At 43.5% G+C, this 22,911-nt stretch overlaps 1 protein-coding gene across 1 annotated transcript in view; it reads right to left on the bottom strand.

The window, feature by feature from the left end:
* Window positions 1–1,506: 1,506 nt before the first annotated feature.
* The window catches only part of LOC106811555 (glutamate--cysteine ligase regulatory subunit-like), a 24,454-nt gene continuing 3,049 nt past the window's right edge, over window positions 1,507–22,911 (bottom strand). Inside the window, exons 2-7 of the mRNA XM_014815264.1 lie at window positions 5,490–5,555; window positions 5,279–5,360; window positions 4,663–4,719; window positions 3,933–4,132; window positions 3,330–3,444; window positions 1,507–2,777 (exon numbers count right to left, since the gene is read on the bottom strand). Of these exons, the coding sequence (XP_014670750.1) occupies window positions 2,614–2,777; window positions 3,330–3,444; window positions 3,933–4,132; window positions 4,663–4,719; window positions 5,279–5,360; window positions 5,490–5,555 (684 nt within the window). The 3' untranslated portion in view covers window positions 1,507–2,613. The remainder of the gene's footprint in view (window positions 2,778–3,329; window positions 3,445–3,932; window positions 4,133–4,662; window positions 4,720–5,278; window positions 5,361–5,489; window positions 5,556–22,911) is intronic.

The following is a 22,911-nucleotide window of genomic DNA, read 5'->3' as shown; positions in this document are numbered from 1 at the left end:
ACTGGATGGTTGGTGGGAATATACAGTGCGAAACGCTAAATGAACGGAATGTATTGCATTCACCAATAACCTGCGCATGCAGTGAATTTAATTAATGAGTCACAAGTAATCAGCAAAGGCTTACCTTATGACGTGCTGGACGTTGCGAAGCACCTTTCAGCGTATAGTAGCTTAGAGGCTTGCCTTGTATTCTCCGGTTTGCTGGTAACTAAAACAGTCGTCAGGATACCTTGGCGACAGACTGCGTCTTTACTCCATATCTCTCCGGAGATACTTCCTTCTCGATCCGCGCTTTACCAGACGACCTGCCCTGACACAAATGCGGACGTAGCGCCGAATGTTCTTCCGCGCACGGGGGCATTTCGCGAAGTGAAAGTGAAAGGCCGCTTTCTGTTACAAGCTAATCATGAACTCAGCCGCGGTGAATTCGTGCGCGCATTCGTTGTGCTTTGCGCCAATACGCCGAAATAATTGGGCTGTGGTATGCACCGAGCGAAACACGCCCACAGTGCGCCACTGCGATGGCCTGAAAGTATAAGAGAAGCGCACGATAACGGCTATGGCATGTGCTTAACATCACTTCGATAGAAGTCGAGCGAGACTGCCACGAGCCGCTCGATAAGTGGGCGTCTGTTCCTACGGCGACACTTCCTCTACCGAGTAAGTGTGATTATTCTGATAATTTTGGCGAACGTGTACACCTGCAGATAAGTATCCGCCGCAAAGCCACCATGGCGCCCCGGTTCGATTTTCGAGGTGGGCGAATGTAGGGGATTGTTTGCCTCAAATTTTGCATGGAAAAAGGCGGTCTTGTCACTTTAGAACGTGCCGAGAGGAAATTATGGTGCAGGGAAGTTGACGACGAGTGTTTGCTTGCGATTTTTTTCATTATCACGCTGACGCAGAGAAGACTGTCATTGCGAGTGCTACTGCTGCTGGTCGGTTCGGTGTCGCGCGTGCTAGCTGCTTGCTGCTGCTGCTGGTCGTTGGTGGTGGGTTGGTTGCTACTGCGTCTACGGCTCGCTGCTGACTGGATTGGTGAATGTTACTGCCTTCTGACGGCTGCTGGCTGCCTGGTTATTTGTTACTAGTGCTCATATGCTGCAACTACGACTGCTGCTGCCTGTTTGTTGTGCAACTTACGACTGCATGCCTGCTCGTTGTTGCTGCAACTACGACTGTTGTGCTGCCTGTTGTTGCTGCAACTACGACTGTTGCTGCTGCTGTTGCTGCTGCTGTTGCTGCAACTACGACTGTTGCTGCTGCTGTTGCTGCAACTACGACTGCTTCTGCTGTTGCATGTTGCAACTATGACTGCTGCTGCTGTTGCTGCAACCACGACTGCTGCAGCTATTGCTACAACCACAAATCCTGCTGCTGCATAAATCATTAAAAACACACCCTGCTTGCAATTTGAATGACACAACTCTGTAAGCATGTTAATATGCACTCCATAATAATAAGTAACAATATATTATTCTATTGAATAAAACAAAACAAATCATGTAGCGATAATCTTCGTTTTTTCCACCCACCACCTACTATGTGACATAAACAAACATATGGACAAGGGAACGATAAGAAATTACTCAAATCACAACAAACAAGTGAGACCACAGTAGCATGTTAGTTACTAGCCTGTAAATATTTGCAGTATTACCACCTGCACAAATAATTTCATAAGACATTTTAAAATCATCAGTATCTGCAATGTACGGTTCCCTAACTGAACACAATGACACTTACAGGATAACAAAAGACATCAATGTGACATGGAAACCTTTCGCATTGCAGACCTGACATTAACAAGTGTATACACGCTGTCAAATTATACAGATGTCCCACATCACAGATGATATACACTTCCTTAGGACACTGACATATGTTACTCATATACGACTCAGAAATTGGATTAAAAATGGGAGATTATAAATTTATGCAAAAGCAGACACAAAATGCTGCTATTTCAAAATAACTATTTATATATAATTCAACAAAGTGTATAACAGAAATAAAATGTAAAAGTGTAACACGTGTCAACTTTAAGGATTCAGCCATTAATGTATTATAGACAGCTTCTCAACAGGTTTCTGTAGGTGATTGTATTGAAAATAGAGATCTATTGAACAGAAAATAACTATAAACGTACAACACAGTAAATGCAGTAACATTTAGCATAGCTCTAGCATCTTCCAGGTAATTTAAGCTTCAAATATTGATCCCAATATCAGTATACTTTATGCTATTCAACCTGACATTTTTCTGGTCAAACATGAATGTCACACTATTTAATAAGTCATACTGGCTATGGCAGAATGCATTTTAATTCAATTACGTTCACTGCTTCAGGATTACTCCAACTATCCAATAGCATATATTAAACATACACCATGACAGAAATGACATTGATACGAACATTATTGTGTGTAATAGCAATTGCAAGCGGCTTACTGAAAGACAACGTATATTTCTCATGGTTATACAAAATTTCTCTATATAATCAAAACTCTTGATAAATGCACGATGCTTCTTATTCAGCATCACCATAACGGGGTAACATGGCAGTGCCAAGAACGGACCATGATAGCAGCAACACTGGGCAGCTATGCATGTCTAGGATCGTGTAGCCTTGACGATGTAGCCCTTGGACGTGAGAATACCGCGCGAGCGCACAATCAGAGCATAGCGCAAGACCCAGTGCGTCTGCCATCGCTCGCCTGCCTGATCACTGCACGTAGAGCTGACGACTGCTTGCAGCGATTCCGACAGCAGAATGTCTGCAACACCAAGCAACAAATCAGGACAACCAATCGTATCGTAGGAACATTGCATCATTCTATTAAATACAGGCAAAATATCTGCAACATAAAACTGACTGCTTAGGAATAATAATTCTACAGACATTATATTAAATACAAACAAGGTATCTGCAACAAAAAGCGATCACTTAGTAATAATGACCCTATGGATCATATTACAAGAAAAATTTCCACCCTATCAAGCAATAACTTAGGAATAATAATCCTATAAACATTATAAGCAAAATAACTGCAACACCAAGAGGTCACTTTAACACTGACGATCACAGCAGAGGCAAAATACCCGTGATAAAATGTGACGGCATAAACATTAAATTTAGCTAGAATACCTGCAACACGATGCAATCGCTTAAACATTGAATTGTAGGCAGAAACGTATGCAACATAAAGAGATAACTGCTTAGCCTTAGGAGAAACAATCGTGTGAACATCATATTAGACCAAGAAAAGCATTTCAGTGTCTGATGCATCAGTATCAATGTGTATGCTTGGTTAATCGAGCGCGCGTACTTCTCTCATCACTGTGCGACAGCAGCTGAATGTCATGTTGCTTGGCAAACGCAACTAGGTCCTCAGGCATCACGCAGCACAACACCGAGTTCCAGTGATCAATGTTTGGCTTCACCTGAAAACAGCAGATTCTGGCAGATGATCGATTGCAGATGCAGGAGGCAGCAGTAATGTGGCCTCGACTAGAACACGTATCATTCAACGTACATGTGAAGACCATGCCAAATTTTGTTATACCCCCCCCCCCCATTGCGATAACTAAGACTTACGTAAATTCGCACACACGTAAGTTATGACCATTTTTATTGCGATACGAAACGTAAACTCGCGTTATGTAATTCTTCAAAGAAATAAACAGGGTTTTTCAAACAAAAACTCCCTTTCCTGTGTGATTCAGGTCACCAAATTTCGTGATGCTAACATCCTTTCCGGAATGCATTACCGTCTTAACACGGGCTATTTCTGTACCACAATTTGCTTCCAATCACTAGTGCCATCGATATCAGCTTACAGTAATTGTCGTCGACCGCCAACAGCAATTAACCGAGTATAGCGCCCTCTGTTACCATGTCCCGACTACTATGAACCGCCTAATTGTCGCACCTTCGCCCAGTTGTAAAGCTGCTCGAGTGTTTCCTTCTGCAGGTCGGCGATGCCGAGCGACAGTAGGAGGCGCTGTTCGACCATGCCCTCGAGTATGAGCCACAGCGGCTTGATGAGATCGAGCGACATCTCGTCGTCGGGCGTGTCCGGACACGCGAGGATGAGCACATCCAGCTGAGACACGCCCAGCTCACAGAGCGCTGCAAACACAGTCAGCAGTCAGCAGAGAGGCACGCCTGAGCACGCAGGGGGTTGCAGCGGCAAGATGCGAGAGCGTGAGGGTCACACCAAGGGGGGAAGCTGTGGCTACTGAGAAGTGAGAACAGGGCAAGACCGTTCGGGAAGATGGGAAAGCTACCGAGTGTACGAGTGACAGAGAGTGAAAGCGTGTGTTTCTGTGTTAAGCATCACGGGGAGGAGGAAAGGTGGGAACATACAGCTTTTAATAAAACATTAAGTGATACACAGATCACATGAAATCAAAATAGCAGGTGATGAACTAATTAAATCACAGATACGGCAGACATGTTTCAGTGTGTGAATCTATGCTTTTAAATAGTTAATGAAATTCTATGGTAAAAGACAATATCAGCAGGAATTTAACGAATTGTGCTCTACCTCCCCGCAATATGTGGTCACCGCACATGGATGTATGGATGCAAGAAGCATCACTACCTTGTAATGTATAAACACTGGCGAATGATATACAACACATAAACCATACACTTACTTCGTTTAACACCTTCTTTAATTGCTTCTGGGTCCCATTGTGTCATGAATAGTTTAACTGCAACAAAGTATGGTGATAGCATATTGAACTATGTGCAACAAAATTTATTACACATATATATGCAAGTGCTTCCCATTACACAATAGTAAAAAACTCAAGAAATGCTCAGGTCATCACAACAGCTCATCACATTGCACTAAAATAATGTATGCAACAATTTGTATATATGCTATCAGCCTTTAAATTTGTCTGCATGAAGTACAGTAAATAATCTATTAACCGTAATTCTGAACACCGGAAAGCTCTGAAAACCGAAAGTTTTTCGTGTAGGTCGATTGCACACCAAAGCTCGCGTTTGGCTGTACAAGACTCACTGCAGAAATATTAATGTTTGGCATTAATCATAAATATTGCAGTGTACTGGCACAGCACTTGGCCTCTTGAAAACATGGGTTTTAATCCTTGCTAGTTGCAGAATATACGGTATGTATATATCTGTACTGTACTACCATTCCGAAATCTGGAAAATTCCGAATTCCGAAACGTGTCTAGTCCCAAGGGTTTCGGATAATAGATTGTGTGCTATATAAATAAGCAAGAAGAAATGTCTCATTACCTGTCAATTTCAGTTGACTACGTTCTGCATCTGACACTTTTTCTATGTATGTGCCGTGGCAGGCCTGCACAGTAGTCTGTGCCTGTAACATATATCACAACAGGGCTGTCTATATTTTTTATTATTATTCCTGCAAAGAGATGATATAACCCGAATTTGTGTTATCATTTATAGTAACACGTACCAAATTTGAAAACCTCTAACTGCTCACCTGAATTTCCTCATTGTTTACCAAAGGCGACCATGCTTGCAAGGTTGCTCTAATACTCTCTACCAGCTTCAACATAAAAAAAAGACAACAGATGTTAATGGTTATTAGTATTACACGGAGGTAATACTAACAAGTGCCGCAGTGCGACAGGGCTCATCCGGTGCCTGGTGTTCTGCTGATAAATTCATTTGTGCATAGCAAGACGTCTTATACATAAGTCTTCTTTATTCTTGTTTGACTTTCGTAGCCAATTGGAACAAATATATCAGCTACACTTTCGCACCCACCTAATCTCTATGCATTGCAGACACATGTGCATTGCAGGTTGGCAGGCAACAATTATGATTAGAAGCGTGCCAGCCATGGGCTGCCCCGTGTTTTTGCCTACCCACACGAGCATTAACTGATTCAGACTTCAGGGTGCTATAGACAGACTGCTTTAGAAAATAATATGATTTAAGTAGCGTAAACCTTGTTCAACAAACATTTGCCTTTGCAATTAAAGTGTACAACTGTAGCCTCACATTCACACAGGTATGGGCTCTAATAATAGCAAAAGCAGTTCAGTCCTTTGTTAACAGTCAACAAATCAATGTTTAACCCTCCTCTTGAGGGTCAAAAGATTATCCGACACTTACTCTTCGCATGTCAGCGGAAAGTACATTTCACGGTTCTTTCAATAAAGCCATGAAAATGGTAGGTCACCGCTAAAACAAAAAAGTTTTTCAATCGCTCCGCCAGACTCGGCACAGTGATGGCTTTTCCTACCATGATGCTATACACCGACTATCACAAGCCTAGGTCGAGCCATTTAGATTTGTGCCGCAATTCTGCCATTTCTTCGTATACCTTAAGTTAAGGAGGGAATGTTCCCCCTTTTTTTACACCTCTTGACCTTTGACCTTTGACCCCCAGCTTCAACATCCCAACTCGTTTTGGATTACCCCCCCCCCCCGCCGTCCCGAATATCGTGAACGTACGTCGAGCGGTTAAGATTTGTGCCCAACTGTTGACGGACGCACGGACGGCCGGACGGACAGACGAACAATCATGCGATTCTACAAGCTGCACCTGACTACGTCAGATGAGCTAATAAGGAGGAGTATCCATACTGAGGTAACAGTTGGCAAGTATGTGTAACCGGTTGGGAATCGGGTATGCTTCTTGTCGATAGGTGGCAGCACGTGATTGTCGCGGGCGGGAATGAGCTCCCGGATTCGCGCGCAAAGCTCACTTCGACTGTAGGAGACAAGGGGAATGGAGCTGTGTAAAATTGGGATCAGGAGTAGAAGGACAGGGACTCGGTAAGTACGACTGAAAAGGCGAGTGTTTGTGTTAGTTTGTAAGCATGTGTTTATATAGTGTTTATGTTGTATCAACTTCTCATGTAGTGTAATGACTGGAATAGTTAAGTCACTAATCACGTTCCGAGACTCAAAATGTTAGTTTCGTTTGACGCTCCGTGTGCCGTGATTCCAGTAAAGTTATGGAACGATACAAATGATGTTGTACACAGAGAAGGAGAGAGATAGATATGAAGACGTTACAATTTTGTTATGACGCAGATGCGTACATAATTGTGTCATTTCTTGTGTCTGGCAGTGATTTCTATTATTGAGTGGCAAACGGCTGGCTAATGTGTGCTTCGTTGCACATCAAAGCTATTTTCACTTTTATTGTCCACCAGATGTCACTACGATACAGCATTGATATTTATGTGAAATTGAGTGTAAGGAGTAACCACCTTCTATACTAGCTTTCTGTCATTAATTGTTCGAGCAATACGATACGATTTCTGTGTGCGATCAGTGTATGTCTGGTCTGTGTCAGGAGTATACGTATGGGTATATATATACCATCGATTGCATGGTTATTAGCTAGTAGCCACTCTGGCTAGACTTAGTTTCTGTATACTGGACGGAGGGCCGTATTGTATGGTAGGTGGTCTGCCATAGCCCCAGATGCTACCATGCCAGATGCCAGATGCAGAGCGTTCTATTTTAGTTAGCTTATGTAACTCATATGCGATCTTATACATTGCCTTGAACAGGGATAGCCCAGTTGGGCTGGTGTAATCTCGGATTGTGGACTTGGCCATCTCCAACTTAATTGCTACTATACTATCAAGATAGGTACATATAGGCCAAATCAACATGTGTGCACTGTAAGGGTGGCATGATTGTTGTTAACTAAGGTCTTACACAATGTAGTCTTTAACCAGGCTGTGGCTAGACCTTGTTTGGATTAGAAAGGTTAACAGTTATCTTGATTGTGCTTACCTATGGAGGAATAGACATAGTGTCTTATGTACTTGTGCAACATGGGTCTAGGGGTAAGGAACCTTGCGCTGAGCGTGCTATGGCGAATATGGCTAAGATAGGTCAGCAAGTCTTGTATGGTGTATGGTTAGACCAATGGGTAGATAGCCAGGTCTATTTTGTATATATGTTAGAGTATTTCATTTTTGTTGTTGTTGCAGGACACCGCTCTGTCTTCTCTCACGTTTTCTTCGCAATAAAGAAACCTTGTACACTGCAGTTGTGGGTTCAGTGGTTTGTTTGCGCAGCATCCTATTGCCAGCGCGCGCGCCCTGTACGCTCACCACATTTTGGTGCAGTCGACAGGATTCCTGCAGTCGGAGTCACAGTGCAACAAAGAGGGAGGGAGAGCGGTAGAAGAATATGCCGGTAGGACGAAGTACGGATAGGACTGAGGCTGGCAACGATCAGCCAGCTGGAGATCAGCCTGGTGGTGTCCCGAAGGAGCAAGCTGTACAAGCGCTGGAGGATCTGCAGGGCTTGGTCAGAAACCTGCAGGATGACCAGAAGCAAGTCAGTGACACCATCGATCAGCTGGGGTCTAACGGGCAGCAGCCTCCTGCTCATGTCCTGGTCTACCTTCCCTGAGAGAGGAAGGTTGACGTCTTCACGGGCCATGGTCAGGGACAGCCCTCAGTGGAGGCAGGGAACAATTTCCAGCCAAAATTTTGCATAGCAAATGTGCTATACAAAATAAATTTTGCATAGCAATTGGATAAATTTGTATAGCATTTTTTTTCAGACAATCACAGTGCAAATTTACACCGCAGTGCATGCTTGGCGTGTTATCGTGTCTGCCTGTGACAGGCACAGCTAGCTTAAGCCTAGGACACACTAGCGATTCTGCACGCTGCCCGACAGCGTTTAAACAGCGTGCGAGCTTGGCACTCGTCCGCTCGCCAATGTCGAGTGAAAATAATATCGGGCCGGGCGAGTGAAAGCTAAAGCTGACTCGCCCATGTTGGCGAGTAAAAATAATTGTCTAGAACTTTAATCAAATGTTGGTTCCTTGCGTTATATATCCAAACATTGATGAAATACAGTTCTAGCGATTGTGAAGGGCGGCTATCTGACTCCTCGACCACGACATCCTCACTTTATATTATCAAAGGTCGCCGAAGAAAGCAGCCCGCGCGAGCGTGCAGCGCCAGCACAGCGTGGCTGTGTATACGTGCCTGGGGCGGCATATTGATTGATGTACGGGGGGGGGGGAGTGCAGGATTGTTTAAAAGTCACGTTGGCCGTGGTGTTAACAAATCAATAAAATCGGCGTAACGTGGCATTTCATTGACGCGGCAAAGCAGCCCGAGAATAAAAGTAAATTGTAAACATGTATGTTTCCGTTTACATCTCGCATGGGCTGCATCGCACAACTGCGATTCATAAAAAAAAATATGCGTAGCAAATGGCTGAAAATACATCGCGAATTGCGATGCGATACCGGGAAAATTATTCCCTGGGAGGAGTTCATCCTTGGCGTCCAGCACCTGCTGAAAGCCAGGAGGCTATCGGGGACCGAGGGAGCAGACTTTGTTCTGAGTCATCTGGGAGGACCAGCGCGGCAAGAAACCCTGCTGCGTCCACATGCCCGAACAGCTGAGGAGGTCTTTAATACTCTCCGTCACATCTTTGTGGAGGCGCGGTCCGTACCTCAGCTGTTGCGAGCCTTCTATGACAGAAGGCAGAGGGATGCTGAAAGTCTTAGGACGTACTCATATGAATTTTACTCCCTGGTGTAGAAGGTCAGAGCCAGGGACCCTCGGGCCTTCTCGGCCTATGAACAAGCTCTCCGTGACCAGTTTGCTGAGGGAGTGCGGGACACTCAGCTTCGGCGCCACTTAAAGCAGATGGCCCGGGAGAGACAGAACATAAACTTCCTCGACCTCCGTGAGGAGGCAGTAGCGTGGATGAAGGAGGACGAGCGGCGGCAGGCAACCCCTAGGGTCGCGGGTTGTCACCAGCTACTGTGGGACTCCTCCCAGCAACCTTCTCTGCCAGAGGCAGTGACACCACCAGGAGCTGACATGACCCAACTGCTAGCTGCAAGGGAGCGGCAAGAAAGGGCACTGGCTGACCTAACCAAAGCAATAAGGGACATGGCTACTGCCTCAGTTGCTCCATGGCCAACTCGCCCAACTATTAAGTTTTCGAGGACAGACAAAGTGAGTAGGGGATGTTATGAGTGTGGAGTAGTTGGCCATTTTGCCCGGGACTGCCCCACCAAGCAGCACCAGGCTACCACCTCTCAGCCGTTGGGAAACTAGAGCCTGGCACCATTGCGAGCCATGTGGTGTCAGCCGGTCCGGTTGGGTCATCACCTGTGTCCCAGGAGCCGTTGCTGCAGAAGGCAATTGGAGCATGCCCAGTGACCGAAGTGGAGGTTGGTGGTGTGGCGGCTCATGCCCTGCTAGACAGTGGCAGTGAAGTTAGCACCATCACAGAGTCGTTCTACCGGGAACACTTTGACAGCCAGGATCTACTGGGGACTACACACTGGCTAAAGCTAACTGCAGCAAACGGGCTGGCCATCCCCTATGTGGGATACCTGGAACTGGATGTGTTGTGTGCTGGTCACTCGGTGCCAGGGCGGAGATTTCTCGTCATAAAAGACTCCCAGGATCCCACTACGAAAGAGAGAAAGGACAAAGTGCCAGTGGTGCTCGGGATGAACATAATAGGCAAGTGCCACCAGGTTCTCCGTGAAGAGTTGGGAACCGCCTTTCTTCAAGAAGTTGAGACCTCCTGGCGAGGGTTCCTAGGCCGACCTACCAAGAAGCAGTGTTCTGCACAGGCCATTGCAAGAGTGGCAGAGGCAGTAAGGATACCAGCTGGTGCTATGACCGCCGTCAGGGTCACTGGTGGAAATGGTTGCAGGAACAAATGGGGGTTCCTCGTGGAGCCGCTACGTGATCCCCTGCCAGGTCACCTGGCACTGATTAGCACGCTGTCACAGGCACGAGGAAACAGCCTTTATGTGTGGATTGCCAACCTGTGACGTCTGCTGAAGATGTGCACCTGAAGCCACGTACAGGAGTGGGTGTGGTCCACCGCGTCCAGGGTTTACACAGACCCTCCAGTGTGATCTTTAAGCGTGTCAGTAAACGAGGAACATGTCTCGATCCTTGCTGCAGCGGACTCAGAGGCTGAGACTTGGCCACACTTGCCTTCCTTGGATACACTGCCCGGGTCTGTCACAGAAGAGCAGAGGTCCAAACTGGAGACGTTGCTGCACCGCTTTTCTAATCTCTTTGTGACAGAGGAAGAGGACCTTGGGTTCACAGAGCGTGTGGCCCATAGCATCCCGACCACTGATGCTAGAACGTCAGTAACAAGACTACTGATCACAAAATGTTTCAGTATCACTATCGATCATTTAGCAATTTTTATCAAACAGGTGGAAAATGTATAGGAAGTAGAAGAGGGGGAGAAGGTGGACAGAATATAGGGGAGAATGTAGATGTGAGGGGGATTAGAGGAGGGTATGGGGAGGTACAAGATGAGGAACACATAAGAGAAAGATAAGCTGCAGATGTTAACACGTTCAATGCGAAACACAAGTATACTCGTTCGAACCTGCAAAACGCACAGCCGCGAAACACGAGTATACTCGTGGCAAAAAAGAAAAGAAAAAAAAAGTAACCTTTTACTGTTCTCCTATATAGATGGCAGGGGCTGTACGCTTAAAAATTTAACAGCGTCACTGTATAAACCCCAGTAGTAGATGACATAATTTATACAATACTTTACTGTTGTTTGGAACGTTATTTTGGGAGTTTTTGGGACTGAGGTAATGTTTTCGGTTCACCTCGCCAAAGGGCGTTTGACCGCCGGTTGTTGTGAAGTTGTTTTGATGTCTAAGAGTTGTGTTTGATTTAATTGATCACGGGTGATTGATCACGGGTGTTGTTTTAATTTCTGAGAGTAAGTTTATATCTATTATACTAGCCACTAATTATAAATAATCAAACCTAGTTAAACCTGCCAAAAACATTTTGTGTAATAAGTGACTAAGCGGGGAAAACGCGAAAATCTCAGCACAGGGCGGTAGGTGCATTGTTAACCATGCAGCGTTGAACGTGTTAAGGAAGAAAGAGATAGTAGACAAGGGATCAAAGTAGAGGAGGTGGTGAAGAGAAGCTGGAAGAGGTAGAGAAGGTACAGGAGGGTGAGAAAGTGCAGAGGGAGGGCAGAAAGTTGGCAAGAAAGTATAAGGGATAGAAGATTGGGAGAATGTAGAGGTTAGAGTTAAAGAATTGGTACAGTTAGAAGCAGGAGAAAGTGCAAGAAGGAAGAGTTAAGAAAGTAATGGAGGTAAGAATGTGGACATGACTTTTTACGCTGTGGCTATATGCCCTGCAGCCGGGCACGGTCTTCGATTTCCTAAATGCCCGGCAGTTCCTAACCCTAACCCTAACCCTTGTTTACTTAAGATAACGCTGAAAATTAAAAACTGCCGGGCATTTAAGAAATCGAAGACCGTGCCCGGCAGCCGTCAGATATATGCCGGCTGCCAGGCATATATATAGCCACTCTGAACTTTTTAAGCCCTACGTGTTTAGGGGGTATAATGTAGGGTAATTTTTGTGTGTGGATAAATGTTATATCGGCTGTATTGTGGCAATTAATTTGTCGTTGGCTTGAAAACGTTGTATAAAAATGGTATGATTGGACCCACACGACTCTTCCTTTTCGATTCACTGCCCAATTTGGCAATGCATCAGACTTGTTCTGAGTGAGTAAGTCCTGTATTTATTTTTCCAAGCGATCGGTGGTTGCCAGTGTTAATATACGCTACTCCTCAGCTCTTAACGCTTACCGGTCCTAATGTAATGATAATCCTAAACACATCACGCATATGCGCATTGTTGTATGGGGGGGGGGGGAGTGCCTAGTCAGACTCAAACGTCTAGGTTTGACCTGCACAATCCACCGTACGTAGCACACATAAATCAGCGAATGAGGCTAAAATATGAAGGCTAGGCCTACCAATCATGGCATTATCATTATATTGACATTAGTCATTAATAATAATACAATTACTAATTAGTAATTATTATATAAATTTATGATATATTACTAATTTACTAGGAAGTGATTATTTACCCGACCGTCGGGCCCGCAGTGAAGAAAATCCCGATTCGGTACACGACCGTGACGTCATCCATTAAGTGCATTTACCCAGAATGCTCAGCTGGAAAATAGGTTGGAGGAACCACATTCCCATAAGGATTTTTTATTTTCCTCTGCTTTCTGTATTTCTTTATATTGTATTTGTTTGTTTACGTTTGGCATTAAATATATTTGTTTATTTTTGGCATTAAAAATTGTCCTATTATATTATTTATCTTGTTATGTTTCGTCCTATGGCCCCAACCCGGGGACCGCACTGAAGAAATTTCCGATTCGGCACACGACCGTGACGTCATCGATTAAGTGCGCAGCAGAATGCGCAGCAGAATAGAAAATGGCGGGCCAATCTTCTAGTCAATGTTTTTCGGTCGGCCACAAATTTTCAAATTTCACAGAATTTCGCGATTGCCTTAAAAAATTTGAAGATGAAAGTTTTTCTAAATACGTTGTAGCAGATAGCAGAACAGTGGAAAAGGCAAATCAGTCAATAAGATTCACGCAGAATAAATACAAAGGATACCTCGAATACTCTCGTATTCGGTTTGTATGCAAGCATGGTGGCCAATATCAGTCACGGAGCAATGGCGCCAGACCGAACCAGAGGTTAGTACTAGTAGGCCTAATTTAAGTGATGAGGAGCATGTACATGTAGTGTTACTCTCTTTGTCTACGTACACCCCTGCATGATGAATATTCCTATACCAGGCCCTGTGATATGCATGCATGCATGCGTGAATGGTGAACTGCACCGTCTGCAGTGCATGCTTGCAGCTCACTGCATCATGCATAATTGGCATTGCATGCAGTTTAGGGCAGTGCCAGTGGTGCCGGTGGGGTGGGGGGTCGTTGGTCCTACGAGTCGTCAATTGGTTCTACACGGCGTTTTTCCTACACGTCGTTGGTCCTACAGTACTCACTGTAGGGGCCTACTGACTAGTGACTACTGGTTTGCTTTTTTTCATACTTTTCTTTCCCAGACAAGAAAAATAAAGTAAACTGGTTAGAAGAGTTTATAAATTATATTCCCCGTACCTTAACCAGAATAGAATGCACTGAAACGCGTTTTTAATCCACCTAATATCAAAACAGTTTCCATCTGGGAGGGAACTATGCCCCCTCCCACACCCTCCCCTCATGCACTCGGGAACCGATCTATAGTCCTACGGGTCGTTGGTCCTATGGTTATTAGTAAGATGGGTAGAGTGAATGCCCAAATTTTTTTTAAATCACATTTTTACTTTTTTACTTTTTTATTTAACGCAACAGTGCGCGCCGGCGCTGTATATCTACACATTTTATATGTTATAGTAAAGTGACACGGCAGTATGTTGTAGTATAAGTGACACGGCAGTATGTTGTAGTATAAGTGACACGGCAGTATGTTGTAGTATAAGTGACACGGCAGTATGTTGTAGTATAAGTGACACGGCAGTTGCCGGCTGCTTTTTACGATGTGTGAAACGTGTTTCACGACATTATTGTTAGAACGACAAGAAAATAATACATTAAATTTTTTACAATGATCTTGTTTATTGTAATCTCATGCAAAAATGCAAGTATTCTCTTGCAGTATTTATTGCAAGTACCTATTTTCTACTCGCATTTTAAAAATTCACTAAAATTTTGCGACTATTGCTCTCTAACATGCTACAGCACATCAGGGGGGCTCGTTGGGGGAGGGGGGGGGGGGGTGGGTGCAGGGTAGCAGTATGGATGTGGTTGGTGGGGGGGGGGGGGGTGATGACGGTGGGAGGAGGTCAAGGGGTGAAGGGGCGGGTAGCGAGGAGGTGAGTGCAGGTGGTGATAAAGGAGAATTGCGAGTGGGGGGGTGTTTTTGTGTTGCGTGGTTGGTGTGCAGAACATACAAAGTGGGGGGTGTACAAGTGGGGGTTGCGGTGTGTGGAGCCGGCGTAGGGCGGCGGAAAAGTGGAGGTGTGAATGATGGCGCAGAGGGCGGAAAGCCTGCGGAGGCGTATAACCATCAGTTGAACATGAAAACTATGTTCGGTACCAGAAGTTTCGTCGTCTGGATAAGAAGCACGAGGATCTTGGCAGGGCTATGTTCAAAATGTCTGTTCCCCCAATTGCTTTTCGCGAAACCTTGATGCAGGCCCTCAGAAAAATGCTGACGAATGGATATCATACCTGAAGGAGAAGTTTGAAGAGGAGGTTACAGGCAAAGATTCTGATATTCAGTTATTGATGGATACTCTAGATGATATCTGCAAAAGGAACCTGGTTCATCTGTGCACCTATCAGTTGAAGATGATGGAAAACTATCAAGCTTGTTTATTCAGCTTCCATTTATGAAGACAGCACTAGAAAAGTTTCCAGAGGTTATCCTGCTGGATGCTACCTATAGAGTAAATAGCTCTAAGATGCCACTTTTTACATTTATTGTGGAAGATGGCCATGGCTGCAGCATTCCTGTTGCACATTTCTTCGTGGCTGGTAATAGCGTTGAAGATGTAGAACATGGGTTGTCACTGCTTTGCAGACAATCAGTGATAAGGAAGCTCTTGAGCAAAACCAGTGTTCTTAGTCGCAAGGACATTTCTCGAAATTGCATCTCATAAAAGAAATTCTTCCCAAATCAAAAATTCACTCTGTCATGTTCCAAGCGTCGATGGAAGACTTCAAAAATCGGAGATGGCTTCATTTTCCAGAGAACAATAAAAAAGCAATGGAAATGCGGTCTTTCGAATATACTTGAAAAATTGTATATTCACGTACTGAAGCCGCTGTACAATATATTATGAACAATTTGAAGGACTTGCAAAGTCAGTTCTTACAGTATTCACACAAAAACTGGCATAATTGTCGGCGAATGTGGGTGTCAGCTTGGAAGAAAACAATGCATAACGATGGCAACCGAACAACAACAGGCTGGGAGTCATTCATCAGAAACTCCAAGCCACCATGAAGTCCTCCAACTCATTGCTAAGATGCGTGGAAGTTTTGAGTTCGTTTTAGTAGCAGAGGAATGTGATAGCCGCAACAACCTTCTGTCCACTCTGCCATCATTCATACTTTCACCAAAGGATGACTGAACGCTCAAAAATATTTATGGAAATGTACGCCATACTGTGGCTTAAGATTAGTGACAACTCATTAGGGTGGAAGAAGACCCCTTGGATCAATATCGCCTGCGAGAAAGTTCATGGGGCTGCGGTGTGAGTCCGCCTGTGTGAAGAGGTGATAGTTTGGTGTAGTAGTAAATAACACATGGATTCTTGTTCTGTACTTTTTCATCTACTATGATTGTTACTGCAAGCCACATATTCTTTGCGTAGGTCTCAGTCGATGTGATTATCTATCCAGCTGTTTTGATGAGTTTTTAGGCAAATCGATGGAAGCAAGATACCAGTTCCTTTGTGCAGGCAGCAGTGGCGACTGGCGATGCAGAGGAGTTGAAGAGAAATCATGTGACAGTTATGCTAAGTTGAAAAGCAAGTCGTATCCTCAAAGATGGTGAAAAAGTACACACCAAGGCCATTTCAGCTGTGTCGGGAGATGCTGTAAGCTAGTGCATGGGACAGATCATGGCCTCAGAGGCTGGTTCGACCATGTATAGTGTGCAGAATTGAAAAGAGGATGAAAGGATGTCATTACGAAGTGGCAAGAGTTAAATATTGTCAGAGGAGCGTTAAGAAGGAAAGTCTCCTCGCAGAAAGGACGCGACAGTCTGGCAAAGCTGACAAGTCGAATGGTTGATTGCAGCCAAAATTGGATCCGTTTCACTGACACCTATGTGTGAGGAGGGTGGGACTTGCGGAATAATTACAGAGACATGACAACCTTGATAAAGCCAGTGGTGCCCACCAAAAAATATCAACGGTTGAACCTTGAGTGTACCAGAGCAGTGCTTTTGAAGGAATGAAAATGAACCACATTGATCTACCAGAGTGTCACAGCGAAGATCACACAGATGCACTAACTGTATTAGAGGAGATCAGCAAATCATACCATTTAAGCGTTTGCGTCAAGAAGACCAGCTTGGTGATTTCCAACGCGAGTCCATGTTCTCACGGAAGCTAATCTGACATCAGAGCTGCTGCTTGAAACTTATTTCGTTCAGCTGGCAGATATGATATAACTTCACACTTCAAATCGGACTTGTGCCAATACATGCATTCATCAGTAGGTTTTCCACAACGTGTTGAAAGAACGACCCATATGCATCTCCCAATAAAGCGCAAAACTCGAGCGCCCGTCAAGAAGGTCTGCAACCTGGTCAGCATCTGGTTTGCCAAAAAAACCTGAACGAAAGCCAAAAGTGCAAACTGCAAAGAGAAAAAAACCTAGTGATTCTTTAGGAAAGCCAAGCAAAGCCACCAAAGTCTCACAAATTGAAAAACGCCAGAAGTTCAGGGAACATTGTAGCAAGTTGTCAACCACAGACCTTTGTCTTTTGTATGATAAATGCCAGCAACTAAGCTGTAATGCTGCCTTCAACAACATTACAAACCTAATGAAATCACAGGGATCAGGCCCATATACACTACTAAACAGTGCAAACGATGATGATGTCTGTGAATTAATTCCACACTTACTGACATTTCTCAAGGACTCAGGACGAGAGAATGTGGACGTTCTAATGGTTTCTGACTGCTGTTATTATCAGAGCATTTGAGACGGAAATTGATCCATTCATTATGTTGGAAACACTGAAAGAAATGCCGAGCCATATGACTGATAGCACGACTTGCGTCATAAAAGCCGAGAAGGATCAACCATGTGCCATTGCTAATGTCAACATCTTTGTGGGGAACAACAGTATCAAGAAGGAAGACCTCAAAACCCTGAGCCACAACAATGGTTGAATGACAGGTATGTTGTAGTTTGTACAATTTCTATGTTCATGTACATTCATGTACATGTACTGTTAAGACAAGTTAAGTACACGTGTTTAAAGTGATGGATTTGGCTGGGGTATTTTTTCATTGCAGTTTTGTTTTTCTGTCTGAAGCATGAACATGACATTTCCAAAAGTGCCACATTGGACTATTTACAATTATTGTCTATTATCATGTTTAGAGTTCAAACTTACCCACTAAAAATTAATATTAGTACAAAAGTAGAAAAATATGATACCAAATGATTCAGTTCAGTATAGCAGTACATCGTGAAAGCATGTTAATTTAGAATAATAATTTAAAAAATGTTCACAGCTAAGAAGTGGTATTGTTGGAAGTACAGGAGAATAAGTACAATAGTAGGCCTTTTCTCAATTTCAGATTATCCATGCATACCTCAATATCCTAGCTCGTGAGGTGAATGCGATAAAGCCAAACATTGTATATGTGCTGCCTAGCTTCCTGGCTCTCAAATGGAAAGAGGGACTATAAATCCTGGGTTGTACAAAAAGGTAAGTTTGATAACAATCTTTCAGAGAAGGTTTGTTGCAGTTACAGCACCACATGCTGGAAATAGCCATGATGGCATTGTTGCAGAAATAATTATTATAATGTGAGGAATTAGAATTAGTTTAGTGATGGACAACATATTCACATTATTAGCCAGTTTCACCAATTACATCTAGACTGGGACATCGAGAATTGTGCATTACATGTGCTAAACTATAGAGCTTTTCAGACCAGCATGGTCATTTTTTGAGAGTTGTACTTTTCAAGTAATTTTCAAAGTTGTGAAATTTGTTCTTGTTTATTCAAGTGCCAGACTTTATATACAAAATACAACTTGTACGTTTCAGGTTGATGTGGAAGATTACAGATGGATTCTGTTGCCGATATGCACATCTTTCCACTGGTTCCTACTTGTTGCTGATGTGACAAGCATTCTGTTGGAGTGCTGAATTCTCTTGATTGGATGAAAACAGATATGAGGTGTACTTTAAATCCTGGAGGTAAATAATATCATTGGGGTTTTCTGATAATAGGTCAACAATGAATTTTTTACGAGGTGAACTTAATAAACACCTACTCTGTTTCCTCAAAAAATTATTGCAGTGTTACCTTTTTTGTAGGTGCATTTTACAAGAAGAAAACTCGTGTAAAACTGAGCTTTATTTATTTGGTTAATGTATCAAAAGTACATGTACTTCTGACCAATATTATTCTTCACTTCAAACCTTGACTTATTCCAAATACATATATCTATTCTTTAGGTTATTTATGGAGGCACGCGGTTCTGATACTACTGATTGGTCAGTGGTCAAATACGGATGTAGTAGACAGGAAGATGGAAACAGCTGTGGAGTGTTTGTCTTGATGGTGAGATTTAAATGTTTGTGCATTAAACCTGGACCCTGCTATTAGGGAGCCAGTGCATTTTATATTCTTCATAGTAATTATGCCTTCAAATGCCTAGCAGTTGGTTCTATAAGCACATCCCTGACAAAAAGTTCTATAATTGTATCCCCGCGACGAAGTCGGCAGGGATACTATGGTTTCATGTCTGTCCAGCCGCCGCCGCTGCTCGGTCCGCAGCAGAGATTTTCCCTTCCGCTCTATAACTCGACCACTAATTGACCTAGTGTGACCAAACTTGGTCTACTTACACATCTTGGGTAGAAGGTGGGCAGCGTACCAAAACCAGGTCACTGCGACCTTTATTTGACCTTGATCATATTTCCCTTCCGCTCCATGACTCGGCGCCTAATTGACCTAGCACTACCAAATTTGGTATACTTACACATCTTGGGGAGGTGCGCATCGTACCAAAACCAGGTCACTGCGACCTTTATTTGACCTTTACCTTGACCTTGATCATATTTTCCTTTCGCTCTTATTATACTTGGCCCCTATAATTGACCTAGCGCGACCAAACTTCGTATACTTACACATCTTGTGGAGAAGGTGTGTCGTGTACCAAAACCCCTAAGGCAACCAATTTTAACATACTTGCACATCTCAGGCAGATGAGTTGTGTAACAAACCTTAGTCTTTGTGACTTATTTAACTTTACCTACCTTCTACATCCTTACAGAGATATTTCATTCATACTAGATCACGGGGATACATGTAGTTGGCGACAACTGCCCTTTCTAGTTTATTCAAACATTTTTCTATTTAGTCACCATTATGTCCAATTATATTACACATTGAAAAGTATCTGCAGGTATCAACCTTATCGGATATATCCAATATGGCCAACAGGGCGTGTGACTTGAAAATCGCCAGTGACCAACTACTATAACTAATTGTATGTGCTAGATGGCTGAAACTCAATATCAGCCATCTAGCACATACAATTAATTAGTTAGTATAGTTGGTCACTGGCGATTTTCTCAGTCAGAGCCTGATCGGGCATCCACCTTCTTTGTTTCCAGATGTATGGTAATACAGGCCCGTAGCCAGCTTTATATTGGGGGGGTTCGTTTTTCAATGTTGGCAATTTGCTCGGCAGGGGCGTGTACAGGATTTGTACCAGGGGTGGGTCTAACCGTAACCCGAAGTTGCGAGCACACGAAGGGGGGGTCTGGGGAAAATTTTTTAAAATTATACCCCCTCAGATGCGTTTTCTGCGCGAGCAAGGGGGGTCCGGACTCCCTGGACCCCCCTGTACACGCCCCTGCTTGGGCGCGAAGCGACCAGGCGAGGGAGCCAAGCGACCGAGCAGGGGGAGGGTGTGGGAGGGGGTGTTCACTGTTCATCCTCCCGCACGATGGAGATTTTGCAATTATTACACTAAAATGGAGCGACCTGAGGTGAAATTCTTGCAAATTTTCAAAAAAAATTTTTTTGCTTGGGGGGCTCGGTGGTGGGGGGTTCGTTCGAACCCCCGAACCCCCCCTGGCTACGGGCCTGTAATAGACCATTAATGGTGTGTTCTCTGATATACTGTAACTAAGAAATTTTTTGCAGCTGCTTTAGTTTGCCGATCACCCATTATTTCCGTCCCATATTGCATTTAACGCGTTTATATTTTGCGGGACGATTCACCAACTAGCTGTAGTTGGATCATTAAGTGATCGTAATATTTGCGCGTTTTAACTTTGCGGACCCGACATGACCGCAAAATTGAAACGCCTACAAAAATTTTCCGGGTTGCAGTATTTACCAAGGGGGTTCACATGGGAAATTTTACTTTTTTAACACTGGGGCGAGCACAAGGTCCGTAATTGTAGCTTTCATTTTCTTGTGATTTATTTTTGCCAACATACATGTATGTTGTTATTATTCCGTCAATTTAGTTTATTATAGTTGTAACTGTACATGTAATTGCTGCACGAGTCTTTTATTTCCATCATATTCATTGCAGAATGCCGAGGCCTTACTCAAGGATGTTCCACCTGTTGTTATGCGGCAGTTCCACTGTGAAATTTATCGCAAGTACATTTTAGGAAGGCTACTGCACCACGCCAAATGTAATGATGAGGACATAATCTGCGACTTCCCGTTCTGTGGGAAACCTGCTGGGGAAAGAATAGCATGGACACAGTGTGATAACTGCAATCGCTGGATGCATAACAAGTGTGCCAATTTGCCAACAGTTAATCCTGAGAGCAACAGCAGCTACAAGTGTATCTTCTGTGTCACCTAAGTTGTGTCGATGGAGCCTGTCAGTCAACAGAACCTAATGCTTTTCTATTCCATATTTCATGTACCCTTTTATCAATTATGTATGCATCTTACTAGTGGCATATGTATACATGATATATATGTATGTCTTGTTTCTTTTCTGCTGTGTACTTTCATTCATAGTTGGTGTTGAAAGTTAGTCTTCATAGTGCATAACTTGTAATACTTAGTCATTGATACACAACTACATTGTTTTATCATTTTTCTTTTGGTGTTTTGCATTTTGATGATAACTGGTAATTGATTTGATGCAATGGTTGTTTTTTAGCTCTCCTGGTGAGCTCTTACAATCACGTTTTGTCTGGCGTCGGCGTCGTCTGTTAGCAGGGCACGTTTTGTAACCACTGGGCTATTTGTACACATGTACCCCTAGATCAGACGAAATCAAACACCAAATTTCAGTCCGATTTGATTCTTCACTTGGCCACTAGGGGGCCAAAACTTAAAACATAAAAAGTGCAATTACTCCTCAACCGCTGGCCGGATCATCACCAAATTTTTATCATAGATACATCTAATGAGGATACATGACATTATACCCGGGTTTTCGATTTGACATACTTTTCAAGGTCACAGAGGTGAACATAAATTTTTTGTTACGAAGGTGGCACGTTTCGTTATTAGTTGACCTAGAACATTCAAAACTTGTGTAAGGGTACCTTTGGGGGGCTTCTTTCAAAATACCGAATTTCGGTTGTGTTATTACTTGACCTAGGCCATGCAAAACATTTAGAAATGTACAGGGGGACTTTTTCTCAAATGCCTGTACTAAACTGACTGTACACACCAACTGAAATAACCATGCAGTATCACGATTAAATTAATTGGCTCATTAACTATTTGATTGAGCAATGACCTTGTATTTAGACATGCATCTAAACAGAGGAATTGCTCGATCGACCTGTGATTAGAGGATAAAAATTGAATTCTTGATGTATCGATTTCATTTTGCATACCCCGCCGCATACACTATTACGAGCTGCATTCGCAAAGAATTTTACATACCGTGCGTATAGATTTGCTAATTAGTTAAGCTAATCGCGCGTCAATAAACTCAAGGCTCACAGGGATCATAGCTAAGACATGTGTCTATAATAGCTAGAATTTATAGAAATGTAACTCAAATCGTTCGCGCCATATGATTATGATAGTTAGTACACTTTCCTACCGGCCATAGCCGCGCGTGTATTAGCATATAAGCGATACCGCGCACGCATATTTGCGCATATTAAAACTACTCGTGCTTCAATAAACTCACATAAAATTCACATATAGCTAAGACATGTGTCTATAACAGATAGACTTTATAGAAACGTAATCGTTTGCGTTTTAAGGTGGAGTACCCTAGGGACATAGACCTTTTCTGCTTTACTGCTAGACCGGCTGCGGTACCAGCTGAATATAGGTCTTCATTAGCTGATCAGAGCATGA

This window comes from Priapulus caudatus, unplaced genomic scaffold, assembly GCF_000485595.1.
Source record: "Priapulus caudatus unplaced genomic scaffold, Priapulus_caudatus-5.0.1 Scaffold1, whole genome shotgun sequence".
Classification (NCBI taxonomy): Eukaryota; Metazoa; Priapulida; class Priapulimorpha; order Priapulimorphida; family Priapulidae; genus Priapulus; species Priapulus caudatus.
Note: the sequence above shows the minus strand (reverse complement) of the source record. Positions and strands in the feature narration are given on the sequence as shown.